The sequence below is a fragment of the Protopterus annectens genome, chromosome 10.part0 (assembly GCF_019279795.1).
Source record: "Protopterus annectens isolate FY-2018-M chromosome 10.part0, PAN1.0, whole genome shotgun sequence".
Taxonomy (NCBI): domain Eukaryota; kingdom Metazoa; phylum Chordata; order Ceratodontiformes; family Protopteridae; genus Protopterus; species Protopterus annectens.
The window spans coordinates 1,635,485,537-1,635,508,996 of record NC_056744.1 but is presented as its reverse complement, the minus strand read 5'-3'; the positions used below and the strand labels follow the sequence as shown (position 1 = coordinate 1,635,508,996).

The 23,460-nt window shown below is 43.5% G+C and overlaps 1 protein-coding gene across 1 annotated transcript in view; it reads right to left on the bottom strand.

Annotated features, from left to right (window-relative positions):
• LOC122813822 (beta-2-microglobulin-like) overlaps window positions 1–23,460 on the bottom strand; it is a 229,721-nt gene that overhangs the window by 127,366 nt on the left and 78,895 nt on the right. The window contains exon 2 of the mRNA XM_044086349.1: window positions 19,669–19,944. Within this exon, the coding sequence (XP_043942284.1) occupies window positions 19,669–19,944 (276 nt within the window). The remainder of the gene's footprint in view (window positions 1–19,668; window positions 19,945–23,460) is intronic.

Genomic DNA, 23,460 nt, shown 5'->3' with positions numbered 1-23,460 from the left:
CAATGCAAGAACCTGGTCCCCAACTCTTCAGATGCAGAAACTGCCATTGCAAAAGGCACCAACACTATCAAATCAGTGCTGACACAGAAGAGAGCATCCTTGGCAGCACAAAAGCTTGCAGAAGTACTGTAGCCTTAAACTGATGGGCATCAGAAAGTACAGTTTTGTACCTACCATAAATGTAGATGTTAGAGTGCTCATACAGCTGCAGTCATTACAGATGGGTTATCCTGCTGTCAGGCGGGTCCTCGGTCGGCCGAATTCCAAAGTCTAGGTCCGGCGTCGGTTGTCGTCGCTTCTTCCCCGACGTCAGTGCGGCAGGGGTACAAAAGAGGCAGCCGACGCCATTTTCTTCAGTTTTTCTTGCCCCAGATGTCAGCTGCCCCCAGAAGGAAGGCAAAACAAAGTTATGCAAACATATAAACAGTAGTTGCAAGCAAATACACCATAAGAGAATACCCCAAATAGGTTGTATGATAAGGTGTTTGTCATAAGGCCTGTCCTGAGAGGGGACGGAGGGGGGGTAACCTGGACTGCAGCTGTATGAGCACTCTAACATCTACATTTATGGTAGGTACAAAACTGTACTATGTTCATCGTGCATACAGCTGCAGTCATTACAGATGGGAAGAATCCCAAAGCTAAGTAAGGGTGGTAGGCACCAAGTGGAACAAGGAGGAAGCGAGGATGCCCTGAAAGACTTCTGTGGCAAAACTCGCTCTAGATTTAGAGTATAGTGGAAGGTGATAGTGCTTGGAGAAAGTGTGCACTGAACTCCAAGTGGCTGCTTACAAAATGTCCTTGGTAGGTACCCCCCTGAGGAAAGCTGTGGCCCTGGTGGAGTGGGATCCGATGCATGTAGGCACAGTTTTCCCAGGAAATGAGTAACAAAAGCGTATGCAGTGGGCTATCCATTTTGAAATTGTCTGTTTGGAAATGGCCTTTCCTTGTGCACCTGTAGCATAGGACACAGAGTTGCTCAGATTTCCTGAACGGCTTTGTCCTGTCCAAATAATAACGAAGTTGTCTGTGAATGTCCAAGGAATGTAGTAGTCTTTTCCCTTTGTTTCGTGGATTTGGATAAAAGGTAGGCAAGTGGATAGTCTGATTCAAAGCTACACTGGATACTACCTTTGGCATAAAGGTAGGGTTGGTTCGTAAGGAAACTCTGTCCTGATGGAAAATGATGAATGGTTGCACAGCCATGAGGGCCTGTAAGCTCAGAAACCCTGCGTGCTGAGGTGAGCCAGTAGAAAGGCTGTTTTCCATGACAAGTATTGTAGTTCTGTTGAAGAAGCTGGCTCAAAGGGAGGAAGGGTCAGCTTTTCCAATATGAAGTTGAGGTCCCAAGCAGGGACTGGTGGTTTCCTTGGGGGTTTTATATTTTTTTGCCCCTCTGAGGAACTGTCTTAAGAGAGGATGTGAGAATAAACAAAACAAAACACGTGCAACACATATCTCACAAAGCCAGTGTGCCGAACAGTCACAGCCCTTAAGGCTAAACAACACACCTGATACACTTGTAATAGGTGACTATCGTCAGGCACACTGACATCCCGCTCACCAGGCTGAACAAAGAGAAGGTCACGGTGAGCAGCCTGTCTGGCGCTAGGATCCGCCACATAACACAAGCACTCAGGTCACTCCAAGGCAAGTACAAATATGACTGTCATTGTCCATGCTGGTGTGAATGACCCGAGACGTACCTCCCTGGACTACATGAAAAGAGACAGAGGAGCTCTCTGAGCATGTAGCCCAGGCCGGTATGACCCTGACCTTGAGTAGCATCTTACCCTCACCAAGAATGATGCCACAATATGAAGACAAGATGATCAATTTCAACAATTGGCTTAAGTATTGGTGTCATTCAAAGGGGATCCAATGCCTGTCAGCTTGGGATGATATGCACGACAAGCCACGATGCTTTGCTAGGGACAGCTTGCACCTGTCACCCCTGGGCTTTCGGATATTGGCAAAGGCTCTTGCTACCCCCATAGTGCCTTTTTTAGGCAAGGATCAAAAGACAAACCCACCTCCATAGTTTCTTATCCCTTGTGATACCTAAGAGTAATGCTACTCAACGCTAGAAGTCTAAACCTCAAGATGCACGCACTCAAAACTCTCCTTAGCATGGAGAACATCGATATCTGTGCAGTAACAGAAACCTGGTTCAGGACTCCCGAGAGCACCCCAGCACTACCAGGTTATACCTCATACCATGCTTTTCGGCCCCAAAACTTGGACCGAACCACAAAAGGAGGGGGAGTATCGATATTCATCAAAGATACCCACACCTCTAGGTTGGTGGCAAAGCACGAAGCATCAGAGACTATCCATGTGCAACTAACAGTGGGTAAAACTGCCTTCCAGTTTATAGCCTGCTACAGACCACCCTCCCAAACCCAGGAACCCCACTCGGCCTTCCTGAGAACACTGGAAAATATGAAGGTCTCTCCGAACACCATTATATTGGGCGACTTCAACTACCCAAACATAGATTGGAGCTAGTAGATTGGGAGCATTAATCTAGCTCCAACACCCTTGCCCAAAGGTTCCTAGAATTCATAAACTCAAATGCTATGGAACAACTTGTTACCACTCCCACAAGAGGGGAAAACATACTGGACCTGATCATCACCAACATGGGGACTCTATGCTCCAGACCAGAAGTGTATCCCTCACTGGTAAGATCAGACCATTAACTGATCTCACTGGATATTCACATCCCGACCCCACCCCCGCCCAGAAAACCACAGTGAAAAACTTCTCTAAAGCAAATTTCACACTCCTCAAAACAGAGGTGGAATCCTTCAAAGCCCCCGGGCCTGTGGAAAATACGCCCAGACCAGAATCCTTTATAAATGCATTCTATGAACACCTTCAGGAATGCATGGATCATGCAATCCCAAATAAAACCAAGACCCAATCCTCCAAAGGCAGACGACCCGTCTGGTGGAGCCCAGCCATAAACAAACTATACAATAGAAGGAGGAAGCTACTACATGATAGAGCAAAATCCCAAAAAGGGAAGGCATCTCTGATCAGTATTAGCAAAAAACTAAGGGCACTCATAAAATCGTCAAAGGCCAGCTTCGAGAGAAAAACTGCACAGGACACTAAAGATAAATCACAAGGCTTTCTTTAGTTATGTTAGGAACCTGGGTGGGAATTCCCAGATATGCTCAGAATTAGTCCAAAATGACTAAAAAATACACTGATCCCACAGACATTGCCAACATCCTAGCTGACAGGTTCAGCGCAAACTTCTCCCCCCCCCTCCCCACCAAAAGGGCAAATATCTATCCCAGCAGAGTGCTGCCCCCCCGACATCTCAGATGCTCAGGTGGGAGCCGCCCTCTCCAAAGCAAAAAACACAGCATCAATGGGACCAGACGGTGTCCCAGGCTGCGTCATAAGCCATAAGCCTGACTAGCTTGGTCTGCAAAGCTATGGAAAGGATCATCATGGACCTCATAAATAAAGATATTGGGGACCTACAGACACTGGATCCTACCCAGTTTGGCTTTGTTAAGGGCAGATCCTGCCTCTTAAACCTGGTTGACTTCTTTGAAACAGTCACCAAGGCCATTGACGAAGGGAAGGTGGTCCACACAGCCTATCTGGACCTCGCAAAAGCCTTCGATACAATACCCCACTCAGGCATTATAGATAAGCTCACCAGCTTAAATATAAACCCCTATGTCACTAGATGGGTTGCAAACTGGCTCAAGGACAGAACCCACATGGTTAGAATTGCTGGAGCCATGTCAGACTCCAAACCAGTTACAAGTGGCGTCCCACAAGGCTCAGTCCTGGGACCTCTCGTTTGGTATATATTTCTCGGAGGTACAGGCCAACACGGAAGGACTGTGGCTGACCAAGTTCGCAGATGACTGCAAACTGGGCGCCATAATCGACTCTCCAGCCAACACAAGCATCCTCCAAAAGGGTCTCATAGAAACAGACAACTGGTGCCAGAGCCATGGCCTCAAGCTAAACGCCAAAAAGTGTATAGTCATCCCCTTTGGCAAAAACAAAGTGCCCACAAATTACCACATAGGTGGTAATCCATTAAGTACAGAAGAAGTCATTAGGGACCTGGGGACCCAAGTTGATAGCAATCTCTCATTTGACAACCACGTGGCCAAAGTGGTTAGAATAGCCCACCTAACCATGAAGGGATTCACATCTAGATTAGGGGAGGTCATCATGCCTCTTTACTCATCCCTCATCAGGCCCATAATAGAGTACAATGCCCCTTTTGGGATGTACCTTACCAAACACCTGCAGCAACTGGAAAGACCCCAAAAGTACCTCACCAAGAGGATCAAAGGGCTCAAACAGATGCCATATGCTGCCCGGTTAAAGAAACTCCAGCTCTACTCAGTGGCATACCGCCTGCTCAGAGGTGACCTGTGCCTGACGTATAAGGCCATGTCCAATCCGGAATTAAGGGACATGCTGCACCTCAAAAAATCCAAATCCCATCGAGCTACACGCTCGAGAGACTTGAACCTCAGCACTGAAATAAATAGGACATGCTGGAGGGACAGATTCATAACCCAGAGGCTCCCTTCACTATGGAATAAAATCCCAGTCCAGGTTAGGCAGAGTCCCTCATTGACTCTCTTCAAGAGGAATCTTGATGAGTGGATGGGATATCATAGGTTTACCCCGGGTATCACTTCTGTGTCACTGTTAGACAGAGGCACAGTATACTAACCTCGAAAAAGGGCATAGCAAAATTAATTTAAACTGGGTGGCGAAAGCCAAACATACTCTGGCTAGGCTTATAAATGCCCTAGGGCAGATAGCCTAGTATGAACCTATGAACCTAAATAAAGGAGGATCTGTGTTGTATTGTGCAGAAATGGCTGAAGCGTGGATCTTGATGGAGGAGAAGAAAGTCCACTGTTTAACATCTCAGCTAGGTACTGAGAAATTTGAGATTTATTTATTACCCAAGGATTCTGGCCCTTTTCTTGATTCCAGGCACAAAAACGTTTCCATTTGGCGGAGTAGGCTAGTAGAAGGTCTTCTGGCCTCCAAGATGACATCATGCACCTCCTTGGAGAGGAGAGTCTGTTGGGAAATCAAGGAATTCTCCATGCAGCTAGATTTAGGGTTCTGAGCTGGCTGTGAAGGGTTTTGTAGTTGTGCTGGGACAACAAAAGAGGGACTAGAGGTAGGATCCATGGTGGGGAATGTGTCAGGCTCTTCAGGAGCGGATACCAGTGTTGTCTTGGCCAGTCTGGAGCAATGAGAATCATTTGCGGCCTCTCTGCTCTGGCTTTTAATAGAACTTTGGGCAGCAGAGGAAGAGGCGGGAAGCAATAAACTGTCAATGTTGTCCAATTTGAAGAGAGTGCGTCCACTTTCCAAGCCTGTGGATGATAGGTCCAGCAGAGGAAGAGGCGGGAAGCAATAAACTGTCAATGTTGTCCAATTGAAAGAGAGTGCGTCCACTTTCCAAGCCTGTGGATGATAGGTCCTTGAACAAAATTTTTTCAACTGGTAATTTCTGTGGTTAGCAAAGAGATCTATTTCTGGCTGTCCCCATGCCGGAGTTATCTTTGTGAAAACTTGGAGGATGCAACTTCCATTCGTGTGGATCTGTCATTTCTGCTTAGGTTGTCTGCCAGTGTGTTTTCCTTCCCTGGCAGGAATTGTGCCTGTAGTTGGATTTGCAATTCCAGTGCTGTGTTCCATAGGGTCATGGCTTGCCTGCACAGGGGGTATGAATGAGTTCCCCCCCTGTTTGTTTATGTACCACATCACTGTGGTGTTGTCTGTCCTTATCAATAGCTGGCCTGGATGCAGTAGGTCTTAGAGTCATAATAGCATTTTGCACGGGTAGCATTTCCTTTTGGTTGATGTGTAGGTGCTTCTCTTTTTGGGACCATTTTCCCTGAATGCACTGATCTGTCATGTGTGCGCCCCAGGCGTAGTCTGAGGCGTCTGTTGTGATGACATGAGTTGCTTGAGGTACACAGAAAGGGAGACCTGTGTTTCTTTGGCATGCTTGAGCCCACCACAAAAATTCCCTTTGAAGGCATGGAATGAGTGGTATAATTGTTTCCAAGCTGTGGGTGTGTTGAGACCATAGGTTTTTTAGGTACCATTGAAGTTCTCATATGCAGCTTTGCACATGGGATTAGTAGGATGCAAGATGCCATGAATCCCAGAGCCTGCAGGATTTTCATTGCAGTTAGCCTGGTGAAAGTTGCCATTTTGCTGAAGTATTGAGACAGTTGCCCTTGTTTGTCTGGCGTGAGGTAGCCATCTGGGTGGTTGTATTCAAGCTTGCACCCAGGAAAATTATTTGTTGAGAGGGTATTAGTTTTGATTTCTTTTTGTTGACTGTGTATCCCAGGAAGTTCAACAGTTTATTACAAACACCAGGTGCTGCAATAGTATGTCCTTGCTGTCCGCTTGGATCAGGCAGTCATCCAGATATGGTTAGATTTATATTCCTTGTAGTCTGCAGAAGGCGATTACTGATGCCAGGCATTTTGTAAACACTCTGGGTGCAGTAGATAAGCCAAAGGGCAATGCAAAGAATTGGTAATGGGTTGAACCTGCAAGAAATCTGAGGTATCTTCTGCAATCTTGTCTGATAGTAACATGCAGGTATGCCTCCTTGAGGTCCAATGTTACCAGCCAAGACTCCTTGCCCAGCATGGGAAGAAGTTGCTGTAATGTGAGCATCTTGAATTTTGGCACTTGTAGATATGCGTTTAGGATGGACAGGTCTAAGATAGGTCTCCAATCTTTGTCTTTCCTTGGTACCAGGAATAGTCTGGAATAAAACCCTTGACCTTGTTCTTTTGCAGGTACCTCTTGAATAGCTTTCATGTCCATGAGAGCGGAAATTTGTTTTTGTGCCTCTGCCCTTTGATTTTGTGGCAGGTTTGGCATGCCTCATTTTTGGAAGGGTGTGAAAGTGGAACCTGTAGCCTCTGTCTATAATGTCCAGAATCCATTTGTCTTTTGTAACTATATGCCATTTTTTTGAAAATAATGACAGTTTTCCACCCAAAGGTGCTGCCATTAAAGCTTTGCTTGGCAGGTGTAGGGGGAAGTCATTATGTCTGTTTTCTAAATGACAGAGATCCATCTTCTCCACCTCTTGGGGTTGGTGCTTGCCACTGTCTGGCTCTGAAAGATCCTTGAGGTTGCCCTCTACCCCTAAGGCGTCTGTATCTGCCCCTTTGAGGTCTGTCCGTGGCTGAAAAGGACCAATTTTTTTGAAGGCCAGTTTCTGCTGAAACGTGGAGGTTGTACCTGCAGGAAATCCTTCACGGTTTGCATTGATTTTGCTTTTTCTTCCATTTTCTTTAGTACCTCCTCAGCTTTAACACCAAACAATACATCTTTTTGAAGAGGTGCATCTAATAATTTAGCTTTGACATGATCTGGTAAGGTTTGCTCTTTGAGCCAAGCATGCCTACATATAACACACCCCGTAACAGCAGCTCTACATGAGGCCTCTAAAGCATCAAAACCACACTGCAAGGTATGTTTACCCACTTGCTCTGCACCATGCAACAAATCCTGCAACTCTTTTAAATCTGGTTGTGCCAGTTTGCTTTTCAACAGAGTTAACAAAAACTGTTGATACTTTAACATATGGAATTGACAGTTTAATGCCCTCATGGTTAAAGTGGCCGAGGTATAGACCTTTTCCCCCCACCTTTCTAAAGCTCTGGAATCTCTATCTGAAGGTAATGTGTTTTTAGCAGTAGAGGCCTCAATTCCCTTGGGACCCTGTGAAATAGTTTCTGGGTCAGCAGTATGGCTTTTATATAGGAACTGGTGAGAATCAGGAACCCGGTAATACCTGTCGGTTTAACAGGAGCTGGAGGTAAAGAATCTGGATTAAGGCTGGCTTCTGTGTACAAATCATCCAATATATCTAAAACAGGAGGGATAGCCAGGGGCCTATGCTGGGGGAGCAAAAGAAATTCCCTGAGCCTTTTCTTGGAATTGGAGTAATCTTGGCCTTCCCAGTTAAAGTGTTCCCTCAATGTATGCAGGGTTTCCCCCAAAAAAGAGTAGTCCTCTGGTCCTCTGGGGGGAACTGAGGGAATAGACTCCTCAGTATCAGAGTCTTCGAAAGGTGAATAGGCGTAATCCTGGTCCTCAGAGTGTTCTGAGGTAATAGAGGCTTGATCTGAGGAAGGGTAGTCTTCCTCTAACCTGGGTCTTTTGTCGGGGGGGGGGGGCGTTGAGAACCCCTGATAAGAGTAATCAGATCCTCAGCCATTTTAAGCATCTGCTTTTTAGGCATGTGGCCTTGAGAGGAGGTCTGAGGACCCTGTTTTTTGGTTTTCATGGCTGCTTTAGATTTAGTGAAAGCTTTAATAGAGAAGGAGGAAGGCCTGAAGACACCTTGAGAAATGGCAGGCCTGTCTAAATTCGGAGTTTCCCCGCCAAGAGTGGCGTCGGTATCTGCAGTAGAAATGGGGACAGAGGAGCCTGCGACCTCGGGTACTGTAGTCACCGGTAATGTAGTGTCATCGGTACTCCGGGGCTGCGTAGGCGCCTCGCTGAGAACCGGAGAATCGGTAGTCGGCCTAAGCGTGGTCTCAGTGGACGGTGCAGACCTCAGATGTCTGTCCTTATCTTTGCGTCTTTTGCTCAAAACTGGAGTCCAAGTATCCGATGACATGATAATTAAATTTTTTGCCAAAATAATGAAGGGCGAACTCCGCCTGGCGCTCAATAGTGCGCTTGTTGAATCTCGCACAAAAACGGCAGGCCAAGACGTCGTGGTCTGGGCCTAAGCAAGGTATACAGAAAGAGTGGAAATCCTTATGCGGTATTTGCTTCCCACAAGAAATGCAATTATTAAGTTTGTCTGACATCGGTCTGAGGCAAGAAGTTTCCCCAACGGGGTACTTGGCTTTCAAGAAGACTTCGGCTGAAATACTTTCGTAATCTCAGGAGCTGGCCGACCGGCACTTGCGAACTGCTTCTGCTTCGGGCACCGCGCGGCAAGAAAGACTGAAGAAAATGGCGTTGGCTGCCTCTTTTGTACCCCTGCCACACTGACGTCAGGAAGAAGCGACAACAGACGCCGGACCTAGACTTTGGAATTCGGCCGACCAAGGACCCGCCTGATGGCAGGATAACCCATCTGTAATGACTGCAGCTGTATGCACGATTAACATCTGAAGAAATACCATCATTTTACTAGACCTTAATTTTGGTTCTCCGGCAGTATGCCTTTAACCACCTTAACAGCCAATTTAGATATCTCTGAAATAACAAAAGGACTCCCTATCTCCACTCCTTGAAGAGGTAACAACCATCAGAAATAAGGTCCTCCATTAGATACATTTTAGCTCTGCTAAAGTAGTCTGTCAGTTTAAAGGAACCCCAAGTAAGCTTTTCCAAAACAAAAGGTCCCAAGCCCTGGCAGGAAGATGCAAAAAGGCCATGAATCATACTGGCCTCAAATTGGAAATGGAAGCACAGTGAACATTAACAGAACAGAAACTTAAGTCCAAATAACAGAATGCCACCTGGATACAACTGGGTGTGCAAGAGAAAGTAGATCCAACTCCTTGGATTTATTCCAAAACAGATAAAAATAAAGGAGTCCACTTCCCCCTGTAAGTTTTTCTTGTTTAAGGCTTGTGCAAACAATAAAGGACATTATGTGAAAAAAAAAAAAATATATATATATATATATATATATATATATATATATATATATATATATATATATATATATATATATATATATACACACACACACACACACACACACACACACACACACACACACACACACACACACACACAACATGGTTTTGGTTGGCCTGAGATACAACAGTGTTTCCACCTAATGAGGCAGTAGAAGAAAAAAAAAAAACATACTGGGACCAAAAAGTATTTAGGAAGATGACCCTGAACAGCCTCACCCTGCAGATGAACTGGCAGAAAGACACAGAAGTGCCCCCTTAGCCATAGACAGGCTAGGATAACCCTCTAAGGTCTCCCTGGTGATGGGATGAAGGTTAAGTACCTGTATGTGGTACAAGTCAAGGACATAAGCATGCCAGAGCAGGCCTCTCCCCCACGTGCAAATATTTTGCTTACCACCACAGAGTTGAGGGACCGACTTGTGTGGCATGTTTTTAACATGTCTAACAAAATAGACTATTTCAGGATGTGGGCTACCATAAGAAAATGGCCATTAGTCACAGTCCTTTCTGAAACTCTCACAGTGCCCTGGCTAAAGGGATAAGATCAGCTTCCCCTTTATCTGACAAATATGCTGTTCAGCTAAGAGTTCAGGACCCCTGGGCAGGAATTTCTGGAAAGAAATGAGCATATTCTGCTCCATCAAGCCCACTACCTGGGACCATAATGCACACAAAGTTATAATATACCAAGATTTGCTAGCAGAAACTAGAGTAACGTGTAATACATACACCTAGAGAGTTCCAATAGTAGTAGTGGCAACAGAACGAATTAAAAAAAAAAAATCTTCACGTGCCCAAATATGCCACCGACAGACATAATCCCGTAGGCACGGTAGGAAACAATCCTGGATATAGTTCAGATACTGAGAGGAGTACTCTTGGGGCCAACATCAAATACTGAAGCAATATTAATCTGCTGAAGTGTAATTATACTTAGACTCAGGAATGGAGTCTATTCCTATTAGAAAAATATTTGGAGACATTGAAAAGGAAGAACTCATATGGTAACAGATCATTGGGATTAAGAGAACGGCTGCTGCCAGGAGTCTGTATCCCAGCACATAGTGAAATTAAACTCTGGAAAGCAAAATAAAACAGAACCTACAGGTGCCAGCATGTCAAACTCAATGTGTGAAAACTTGCCACTGAGGTGTGGTTCCAACAAGAGACTTGTGCAGAGAAATATCATCAACTAAGACTGGGTAAAACTAGAAGACAGTCATCCAAACAGGAAAACATCTTTGTTCCCTACAGATGCAGATGTGCTGCCACTACAGGCACGCATTTGGTGAACATCCAGGGTATTGGCACAGCACCAAATCTACAACTGGAAGTGACTGGCTGACAATTTCAGGAGCCTCGCACTCATTGCTCATAGAGTTTGATATCCCATAATCATTCAGGATGTCTCTCGGCAAATACCATATGTAACAGAACAAAAGGTGTTTAGTCTGCTTAGTTCTAGAAAAAAAAAAAAAAAATGTTCCTTATCCTGTTGGGACACCAAAAAGACTTACACCAGCTTGTCTGGTGGGACTACATGGATGGCTCGCCTGCAGAGAGGTTAAGCACCTGTATATTTGCTTCCCTTCCTTTCCATAAATGAAGTCCACCAATAGGGTGGTTCAGAACAATGCAAACAAAGGGAATTTGGTAACCACTATCTCCGATGAGTACATTAGCGTAGTGGTGCAGATCCAGGCTGCCCAATAAGGGGGGAGGCAATCCCAAACAAACCTGAGGGAAGACAATCTGGCAAGTCCTCGTGGGTTTATCAAAGGATCTGGCACCTACTCATTTGAATCCTAGAAAGTCCACAGAGAGGAAAATAACAACCATTGTAAAAGTCATCACCTGCATCTTAATTCTCTACACATGGAACTGGGCCTCCAAACCAAATCAAGACCATGAAAGGGAACATATATGAAGGTCACCTTTGAGTTCTCAGCAAGCCATTTGACAAACTGCAATGCTGTCAACTGCTGCTCTGCACCTTCTACTGTACTGAAGAACACACTTGAGGGTAGTCAAGGTTGACAGAAAGAAGTTGTTCAGCTAACCCGGCAATCTCATACGAGGCCTCCACAATACAGCCCAGACAACGGAGCATCTTCACAGCAAAAAAGGAGATGTATACAAGTTTCGCAATGCAGTCTATTAACATGATTTCTTATGCAGATCAACCACTGGACTCGGAGTAGCGAATGCTGTCTTAAGTGCAGTAACATACATCAAGGCATCTGACTTGGGAGTCAGTCACAAAAAACCTTCCCTGAAAGGCATAAAAATCCTGTCAGCCTTATATAGGCAAGGAACTACTGTGCCCTGGGCAGCCCAAACAACTTCAGTAGCCACCTTAATATCCAAAGCTGGAGAAACCACCCATGAAGACCTTCTGGAGAGTCCTTTCAGGAAAAGGTCAAATGGTCAGTGGGCCATTCCCTTTCTGACTCATCTTCCCAAATACGAGATAATCTGGTAAGACGATAAGGAGTCTATATCATTCCCATCTTCATCCACATTAGGGATGATCACTTGTAAGACACAGTCCCCAGGACGACATTATGAAAGCATTTTAAGCAACAAGGGCTTTTACCCGATGATCATATCAAACCTGTAACTTCTTACACAGATGTGGCTGTAGCTTGGGCTATTCTGCATAACAACCAAAGCCCGCCAAAAAACCAACGGACACTCGAATGAAAGACTAAGAGCAGAACTAAGACCAATTCTAATTTAACTAACTGCAATTTGACTAATGGTAATTTTTTACTACAAAAAAAAAAAACTAAACTAACTTTTTTCTTTTAAACAGGGAAAAAAAGCTAAGCAAAGAAAACACAACCACATTAAAGGTAAGAAAGAACTACGAAAAAAGAGGACACTTACAGCACCAACGCTATTGAAAGTATCACTATTCTGACGTTCAAGCCAAGTACAACTTGAGAGCACAGAGATCAGTGTCCAGACGCTGAAGTGGCAAACAAGATCTGAGGTGCTTGTGTGGGTGTAGTGCATTATGGGCAAGAGGGAGAAGCTCAAGAGTCAGATCAGAAACCCTACGGTGAGGAGGAATGAAGAAGACATCAGATCCTTATCTATACATCTCTAAACAATGTAAAACACACTCCTCACTCTCAGGATATCTTGGGGGGGGGGGGGTTAATGGTATGATATAAATTAAGCTCTTTGCTACCTTATGCACAAATGCTGTGTTTGTCTCCAATACTACTGCCATTGTGAAAAATCAGGTAAGGAAGGACAGACAAAGCCAGACTTTTCTGAAGTTCTACTGGTTGAGGTGATCACCCCTTGAGAAATAGCCTTCCAAGACAAATATTTAAATTCTACTCTAGATACATGCTCAAAAGAGAGAGTGCCAACTTCCTCAAAGTAAAACCCAAGTACCAGGCAGAAACAGGATCCCTAACTAAAGGATCCAATGAGAAATGTACCTGTAAGAAAGACTTTATACTCCTTAAGAGAAACTGGGAAAGCCAGATATTCTGTCAGAGAATCCAAGGTGATTATCAGCTAAAGCTGGGAAGTGGACCTTAAATAGAGAATAACCAAGCCCAGTTTAATCTATGAAGGAGTCTCTAAAATAGGTGGTACAGGAGATAAAAACAGATCTAATCCTTTGCAAGTAACCCGAACCATGAAAAGCATCCACTTACTCTTACGTTTTCTTATCAGATACCCAGAAAGATAAGGATATGGACAACTTTGGGAAGGCATGCACTGTCCTTGGGCAAAACAAACTAAAAGAGGACAAAAAACAGTAATTAGACAAAAGGAATGAAGTTTGTCTGACAGACCGCTGAGGCAGAATGGCTCTGAAGGGTCTCATATGCAGACTTTTTTTTTCTTCTGGAAAAATAAGTCCACAGCAAGGTTAACCAAACGTGATGAGGCTAAAATGGGACTGAATCAATATGGAATTGCTGACCTTCCCTTTTTGTGGAAATTTAGGAATATGGGAAAAATGAGAGGAAGCACAAAGGAGTTTGGGGGCAATACTCTAGTAGATCTCTTGGTGAATGCCACAGATTGGCCAAGAATTTGCTGAACTTGCATTCTGGTTGAAAATTCAATGATGGGCTTCTCCCAGAGTTGGAAGAACTTCTGTTAAACTGCCAAGCTCCCTGCTCTATGTGAGAAGTATATGTGGTGACTTTACTACTGGGATGGGATGCATGAAGGGACTGCCTAGAATAAGGCTGCAGATATAACCACTAATAGAGAGGAGACTCACGTGTTTGAGATTCTCACCTGCTACAAGAGAGAGAAAGAGAAAAAAACTTGGCAACTGTGGATTTGCCAATGATATTTGGCATGAGGTACTAGAAATAGTGCCAGTTATTGGTATGAGCCTTACAGTCTTATGACAAAAGCTGGAGGTAGCAGATGCATCTTTGAGAAGTTGCATAATTATGTGCAGTTGTGGGGATCCATTCCAAAGGCAAAATAAACTTGCAAACTAACTGCAGACAGCTGATAAAAGTGAGGGTCTGCAATTTATTTTATTTTACATTTGTTTACCGGGAAAGTCCGACTGGACATAGGTCCATGTTCAACGGAGGCATGGGGAGAAAAGCTCCACATTACAATACATTACATGAGTAAAGAAGTAGAACATACATACATATCGCATATATACACACATCAGGGCAACATGCTGGTGATTAACAAAAACACACACACACACACACACACACACACACACACACACACACACACAAAACATCATGTTAGTGATAAACATTCCTTACAGTAGACAATCAGAGGTACTTTTTTCTTTTGCAGTTGTAAGTTTTGTAAGGTAAATATATACGGGTTTGGAAGCTTTCAGGGGAGAACCTGTTTATACATAGCTGTACCATGATAAATTCTCTTGGTATGGATTAGCCTGGAGAGTGGCATGAGCATAGCCAGTTACTTAGTGGGTTTTCAGGAATTTTTTGAATTGACTAAAGGAAGTGGTAGAAGTTAAATGGCTTGTTAGTGTGTTCCAGGTTTTCGCAATGGTGTTGGCAAAGAGGGACTTACCAGCTTCGTTTTTATGTTTGATGACAGTTATGAGGTCTTGGTTACTAGATCTTAAGGCTCTAGAGGGAATGTGGGGCTGAATTAAGTGCTGGAGTTATCGGAGGACGATAGCAGAGTTTGTGCGCTATATAGGAGTTGATTGAGCAGAAGTATATGAGGCAACTCAAGCCAGTTGAGTTGCTTAAGGGATAGACAGTTGAGTTGCTTAAGGGACAGACAGTGGTGGGACCTATACGAGGCTTCAGCAGCAAACTTGGCAATCTTGTTGTAGCAAGACTTCATTCTATTTAGATCAGTTTGGCAGAGACTGGTCAAGATGGGAGAGGCATAGAAGAAGAGTCCTTGCGATGGTTACTTTGGTGCGTTTTGTCAAACTGTTTGTTCCTGTAGAGGAGACAGAGTTTTTTATTAACTTTCTTAATGGCTTGTGCTATGTGGATGTTGAACCTCAGGTTATTGTCTATTTCTATGCCTAGCAATTTAGTGTGTGTGGTTGGACCGATTTGAATGTTTTCTTTGGAGCTAATGGTGAAATTATTTAGGGGAGGAACTCTGCTAGGGCTGAAAATAATTAGTTTGTTTTTTTGGGATTAAGAAGAAGTTTGATGTTAGTGAACTAAGTTTCGGCTAAGGTGAAGTTATTTTGGGTAAGGGTTTGCAGGTCACTAAGGGTAGGGGCAGCACATATGAGGGTAGTGTCATCTGCATATTGTTCCATCGAGGCAGTGGGAGAGGATGAAGAGATCTGATTTGTAAAGAGAGAGAACAGCAATGGGCTGGATCTGGTAAAGGGAGACAACTGGTCTTGCCATAGGACTGCTTACTGATGGGCAGATAAGTAGCTGTTGAACCATGATATAGAGAAGGGACTTACCCTGTCCACCCTAAATGTATCAAGAAGCAGACTGTGGTTTACCATGTCAAAGGCTTTTGATAGGTCTAAGAATATGGAAGAAACAAATAGACCCTTGTTTATGGAAGAAACAAATAGACCCTTGTTTCTGTGGTGGTTAACTATGTTGGTGAATGATAGTAGTGCTGTCGTGGTGCTATGGGAAGGTCTAAAGCCATGCTGGGATATGGAGAGTAGGTTGTTATTCTGGCGGTACTGTATTAGTAGAGTATGAACAACTCTGGATAAAAGGTGATAGGATTGCTATTGGGTGATAGTTGGTGAGCTCTAAGGAGTTGCCTCCTTTGTGCAGTGGAATTATATATGGTTTTCCATGAGGTGGTAGTTGGTGAGCTCTAAGGAGTTGCCTCCTTTGTGCAGTGGAATTATATATGGTTTTCCATGAGGTGGGGACTTTGTATTCTGAGAGAGATCTGTTCATGAGAAGAGAGACAGGATAGGCTATAGCTTCAGCTGAGATCCAAAGGAAATCAATAAAGTAGATGCCTACATCTACAACTGTGCAGTGATCAGTGTAATGCTAAAGCTTGGCAAATATTCATTACTGACTCCCACGCTGACACTAGGCTACCCAGAGTCACTATGGCTTGAAGTAACTTGCCCAGGTACAGAAATACTTTGGTACTCTGCAACCTCTGGTGTCCTGTGGCCAAGGCTATATAACTGAAACACCAGGACGGCTGCAGTGAGACCAACAAGTAGACCTCACAACTAGTGATAGCTGGCTCCTATCTGGAAGCATTACAACCTGGGTCAGTTAGAGGTCTGTTTTTGTTAAAACAAAAAAATGGAATCCTGAATAGTATCTAGGCCCTCACTGCCCTGGCAGAACCTCCTGAATGACATTTTTAGGATAAAGTTTCGGACTTTTCTTATCTCTCCCCACTCCTCTGATGGGGAGGATGTTTGGAATCAGACGGCAGGGAGGCTAGGGACAGCATGGAATCTGGGTATCACGACTCAAAGCCTTTAATTTTGCAAGATGGCATCCATACAGCATGACTGGGGGGGGGGGGGCAGGTAACCCCTGACTGACTCCAGTGCAAGGACAGACATGCAAATATTCAAGGATTCTGCTGCTGTCCCCAGAGGAGACAACAGAAAATCCCTGAATTTGCCTATTATTTCTGCCTCCATTTGAGCATTTATTCTGGAAATCCCTATAACTACACTACTACTGCCAGACTGCTGTGCCTCTGTATACAGAGAATTTTGATTAGAGTCACATCTGCCCAGGACTCTTGCATCCTAGAAAAAGTATTTTGTCCCGTCTCAAAAGCACACACCTTCAGCTATGAGAATTTTTCCATCTCTCTCATTTTCCCAAACTTTTTTTCACACTTTGTGTTTAAAGTGGTTGGTGTAGTTGGCTGGGAGTGGGGCTGTTAAAACGAAAAGTTGCATACCAAAGTGACACTTGCTGTCTTTGAAACAAACTTCATTTTCTTGAAACTTCAAGTTTATAGCCTGCCTCACTTGCAAGCTCAGGATGAAACCTTAGCATGTGCAACAGGCAGTTAAATACCTCAAGGCAAAAAATGCTTACGATGAACACACACACTTTTTACATTACCAAACAATTCGCATCCAGCACATGTCTTAAGCTTATTTAAGTTTCAAACTCATGAGAATATTCCGATGCAGTACTTTGTGACTACATTATCGACATTGTTTTAAAACATTCATCCTGCCAAAGCATATCTCATGAAACGGCGAACACTCATATGAGCGAAGTTCTAAACAGCAGTCGATTTGGAGTGAATGCTAAAACTACATCTTTCTATTTTTTGTAAGGGGACTGCATCCCCCCCACCCCCCTGCTAATTATACATAGTAACTCACACAACAGTGGGGTAAGGGCTAATTCCCTTACCCCACCATACCACTTTCCCATTCAAAACAAAGCAGACAGAAAAATGTTCGCTCACATGTGCACCCCCCCCCCTCGTTTTTTTTTTTTTTTTACAGCACGCTCTTCCCAACTGTAACAATATATGTACATGCACAGGCAGGCAGGAAGGCACACACAAAATCACCAACTTGCAGCTAATTTTAGCAGTAACAAATTCAAGGGGAGGAGCAACAAAAAGAAAACATATAGTAGGTGCAGAAAGAGGGAGATCAAAGCAACCCCAAAACTGTCTGAATTCAAAATTACATCTGAACTTACCACAGTCAAGAATCACACAAAGAAAACACTTCACGGAAAAGGAACAAAACGCCAAAGACTAATAATGCAAAGTAAGAAGCCTGCAGTGCAGGCTTGAAAGTAGAGAAGAGAGTGTGTCTCACAATGGATAAGGAAGAAGAGCTGCAGGCTGGGAAAATATTAAAAACCGATTTGAGCCTGTGGTCATATCATATTAGAGAGAATGGACTGGATATCTCCAGTGTTTCACCTCCCTGCCAGAAAACGATCAACAGGTGATCTCAGCTATAGCAAGCCGAAATGCTCATTCAGGGCCTGCTATTATTCCTCATATTTCACACCATGTGCATACGCCACACATATGAACAAAAGCTTCTGTGCAAACATGGCTTGGCAGAGTCCAGCACCTGTACATGGGACTGTACAATGCCTACTGTTCAACTCTCTCCGTACTGGGTAAAAAGCAGGCTAGGAAACTGCGGTCTCTCTGCCCCATGATGGGGTAGTGAGTGTCAACCACTCACTCCCACCCTCCTTCACAAAGTCCCAAGCTGCTAGCCATCCTGAGGCATCTCTATCACAGTCAAGGTTTTCTCTCTCGCTGTGCTATCAAGCCAGACAGGGGTATGGGGCTTGCTCCACACAGAAAGGTGCGTTTCCTTCACAGCTGCAGTGAACACAATTTTGTTCACCTGCATCATATGTAATGGCAGTTGCCAAAATTGTAAAATTCTGCCATGGATCCCATTAATGCAGTTGAAAAAGAATACTAACTTGCTCAAGGATTACATGAGAGAGAAGCACAAGTATGGCTGCATATCAGGACAACAGCTGTGCAAGTAAGTTTGGTTAATGTCATAACACTAGAATATATTCAGGACTTTTGCACTACTTTAAGGTTTGTACTTATACTGGTAAGAAAGGTACACCCAGCAATACACTAAATTCATCTATATACAGACAGACAAGTACACAAATTAGATCAAAAGGTAATTTTCTGCAAACTCTTTAGTAGCATATCAATGTTGTTAAGTAATCCAAGCTAAGACATCAAGATGCCAAGAACAGGAAAGTTCAGTTAGAACTTGTCATGGATGGACCACTGACTGGTTCAGCATGCTAATCTAACATTGGTGTCTGCAGAAATACGCTGATGCAATTATGTACTCAAACATAAAAAATAAGTTACCTCCTGAGAAAAAATTTGTATTTTGTATGTTCATGGTGGTCTTTACCTCAATATATCAGAGCACTCAAGAAAGCAAGAAGTCAAAAAAGTCAGGACAGTTGTATTCTTTCCAGCTGTGACAGGTCAATGTCTTCACATGTACATGTTTTGCTGAATTAAATGCGACTTTTCAGTAATCCCTTAACTGTCAAGGCAGGTTCTTATCTACTGAAGACATGTATTATCAAAAGACATTCGAAACAAATTGGTTCTTTTAACAAATACTTTTTGGAGCAGAACTCATTGCATGGAAAACAAACCAGTACTGCTGCTGTATTAATGGACCAACCTGTAGCTCAGAAAAGCATCAATAGGAAACTCAAATCAAAGCCATTCACTTTGTGGGTACTGCCAATGCAACAAGAGGCTTGCCTTCCCTTAAATAAGGACAGTTTTTATTAACGTGCATATTTAACATAAACTTGTGCCTCTGCTTTTCATGACTAGTTCCCAAACTCCCTCCTCAATAAGACATTCAAATTGGCAGTCTTTAAATTTTTTACTGTTGAGGATATGCCCCTCAATGACAATCAATGCACTGTACAAAAAAACTACTTAAATTATTACAGATTCAGTCTCTTGACTAAAGAGGCTTCTTGCCATTAACATAACTTACCCCAAACATATGATTTGTCATCTCCATGATGAGACACTCGACATTCAATCTTGTCATTAGAGTTTGGAGTAAAAGGTGCATATTTCAGAACTTTGAAGGTCCAGTCATTAGCAAATCCCATGTCTGTTTGCTGCGAGTCCTTCATTTCCTGTCCATTCTTCATCAATGCGATCTTGATGTCAGGGGGGTGAAATCCACTTGCATAACACTGAAAGACATTATCCTCTCCATTCACTGGATGTTTTCTTGTGTACACTTGAACCTTAGGAGGGAAAACTAGAACAGCAAACACAACTGCTATAATAATGAGCAAACCCTTCAGTAACAACATTACATTAAACCTTATTGTAGATGTATTTCACCTCTCAAGGTACTTTAATAAGCCAGTCTTTTGGCCACAACATATTGAACAGCCTGTCACACTGCTCCTTTCCGCATCAGACTCACAGCTTCATGGAATAAATAAATATCAAATATTGCATGTGCCGGTTTCAAAAGTGCAATTTTATTTCTTCTGTGGGTCAACAACCCTCACTAGTGCTTCCAGAAAGCAACAAAAAATAAAACTTACCCAACAAGGCACATGTAAAAGTGCAGAATTTGTAAAGAAATACATGATAGGCAAGTGCTTTTCAACACAAACCACCAAGAAAACACTTGTACTGCAGGCATGTGCTGCTTTGGGTTCTTCCTCATCCTGTTATAAAAAAAAAAAAAAAAAAAGGCACCCATCTCTTTCACAGTTCCCTTTTTAATGACCCTTTTCTATAGGGGAAGATGTGAAAATTTGGGTGGCAGAATAAATCTGTTTCTTTGGATGGTGACCACTTAAAGCCAAACCGGTTGCGAAAGATCAATTAAATGTAGCTGTGTCAATGCAAAGTACGTAACTTGCTCTAAAGTTTGGGATACTGGAGATTGCTAAAAAAAACGGACTGCAAGAGTTTTCATCTGTGTTACACTCCCACGAAACAGACACATAGAGACACACAGAGAAAACTTTAATAAACTTTAAATGGGTAGATCAGTTACAACTGAAAATACATCAAATACATACCCCAGGACTTAATATCCATGTAGCCTCTGTGTAGAGCCTACAAAGAATGTACCCATGTACACAGCCACAGTTCCCCCTTGGCAGCGTGCCATGCATATTAATCATGGTGCACGCCAAGGTGGAGCACAGTAACAGGGACAGTAAATCCATGTAAGCAGAAGTGTACAGACTGGTCAGATGTATATACATGGTGAGGCTCCCTGTAATGTTCTGTGCCACTTAAAATGTGCTGTGTATTGATAATTTGCGTTTTAACTTTATATATAGTTATGGCTTTTCTTTCTTTTTTTTTTTTAATGCACGTTTGAGCAGCATGCAATGCCAAGCTGCGCTTACACATACACAGCAGACACCAGTCAGAGACATCTACATATAGAAACCAGCTGTAAAAAATTGTCTGCTTATGTTTAAGCCCATTTGCATGGCATGCTGTTGTTGCTTAGTGGCGTGTATACTACTTTATATACTATCCAAGTAGCTAATTGGGTAGAGCGACGATCTACAGCTTCACAAGTCCTGGGTTTGAGACCCTAGCATGTGTTGAATGCAATGTAAAAGGTCTTTTAAATTAAAATCAATATTTTAACATTTGGGAGAGCTGCGCGGTGCTAAGCACTGCTTAAACACAGTTAACAGAAAATATTGTTTGCGCATTGCTAAGCTTAGTTAAAACCATGGTTGTTCAAGTTTTCACGATGCTCAGCTCTTCTGAGCTGGTATGTGAGCTGTTAAACACCTAGGCAATTTTTAGAATCTTGCTAAATGACGTGCAAGGGCAGGAAACAGCCCATTTTTGGAGTCTCCTTATCTGCTGATATGCCAGGCAGTGTTGGACAGGGTGTGTGTTCAGGTGCAGAGGTGGGGTGTGCAGGAGTCCAGGGATTTTGCTGGGCTCCTCATAAGCAATCATGAAATTAAGACTGTTACAGGGTGGTTACCAGGGCTCAGAATGTAAGGCTGAGGTCTGGGATTGGTTGGCCAGGAAACTTGGCGTTTCCCCACACTGGTGAGCAGTGCCATCACCACTATGATGACCTGATGCAAAGAAAGAGGAGAACATTAGACACCTGGGTCCAAGAGGCTAGGGCTGGGCATGCCCCACAAACATGCAAAGTATTTTTTCCATTGTTTTACAAAAATGCAAGATGAATGTGTGCAAAACTGATATGCATAGTGATGTGCTTCTCTCCCAACAGCTGCAGCAAAGAGGACTTGAAATATTCAGTCCCATGCCGGGTGCCTGGTGAGGGTGCACAGTGAGTGTGGCGAGTACGGATATATTATAATAATTGTAATGTGATAAGCAATAAAGAATAAAAATGTACTACGATAAAGAATAAACAAAAACTGTAGTGAAGCAAATGGGCAATAAGAAGAATAAATTATTATAATAAAAGTAAGCAAAAGGTGTAAAGCAGGATTGTGGTGTCATAACATAATAGCAGTAGAGATGTATGCATTGCATGTTTATTGTAAGACTGCTGCAGTCAAGCGTATAAGTAACAGTTGTAGAATGCAAAACTATTTATCGACTCATAGTACAGTTCAAGACTGTCTCCAGCAACAACAGCCCCTAAGGCAAGACAATGCACCAAAACACTTTAGTCAGGCACAGTGATGTCCCACTCACCAAGCTAAACAAGGAGGAAAATTACAGTCAGCTGCCTATCGGGTGCCAGGATCCACCACATAATGCATGCATTCAAGTCACTCCACAAGTACGACTGTCATTGTCCATGTTAGAGTGAATGACTTGAGAAGTACCTCCCTGGACTACATGAAGAGTCATGGAAGAGCTCTCTGATCATGTGGCCCAGGAAGGTATGACCCTAGCCCCGAGTAGCATCCTGCCTTCGCCCAGAATGATACCACAGTATAAGGACAAAATGATGGACTTCAACAATTGGCCAAGATTCTGGTGTCATTCAAAGGGGATCCAGTATCTGTCTGCTGGGACGACATGATCGACAAACCACGATGCTTTGCCAGAGATAGTCTGCACATGTCGCCCCTGGGATTTGGGTTACTGGCTAAAGCTCTTGCCACCCCTATAGTGCCTTTTTTAGGCAAGGTTCAAAGGACAAAACCACCACTGTAACAGATACAAACATGCAAAATGCTACAAGTCTAAACCTCAAAATGCACTCTCGAGGCACTACTAAAAATGGAGAACACAGATATCTGTGCAGTAACAGACACCTGGTTAAAGGCTCCAGAGAGCACCTCTGCAATACCAGGCTACAACTCTTACCACACTTTTCGGCCACCAAACCAAGACCGAAACACAAAGTGGAGGAGTGTCCCATGTTCACTAAGGATAGGTCGCACCTCCAGGCTAGTTGCCCAACATAATGCATCTGAAATACAAGTAAGACTGCAATCCATGTTGTAGCTTGCTACAGATCCCCCACCATGCCCCAAGATTCTCACTACACCTTTCTAAACATACTAGAAAATATCAAGATACAACCAAACACCGTAATACTGGGTGATTTCAACTACCCTGCCATTAACTGAGAAAACTACTCGGGTACCAACACCTTTGCCCAACGGTTCTTGGAATTCATAAATTCCAATGCCCTGGATCAACTAATTAATTGTCCCACCATGGAAGATACATGCTCCACACCAGTTGTCACCCCTCATTGGTCAGGTCTGAACATAAGCACATCACCCCTGACATCAACCCTGACATCTACATCCCACCCTCAGTAAGGAAACCTCCGTAAAAAACT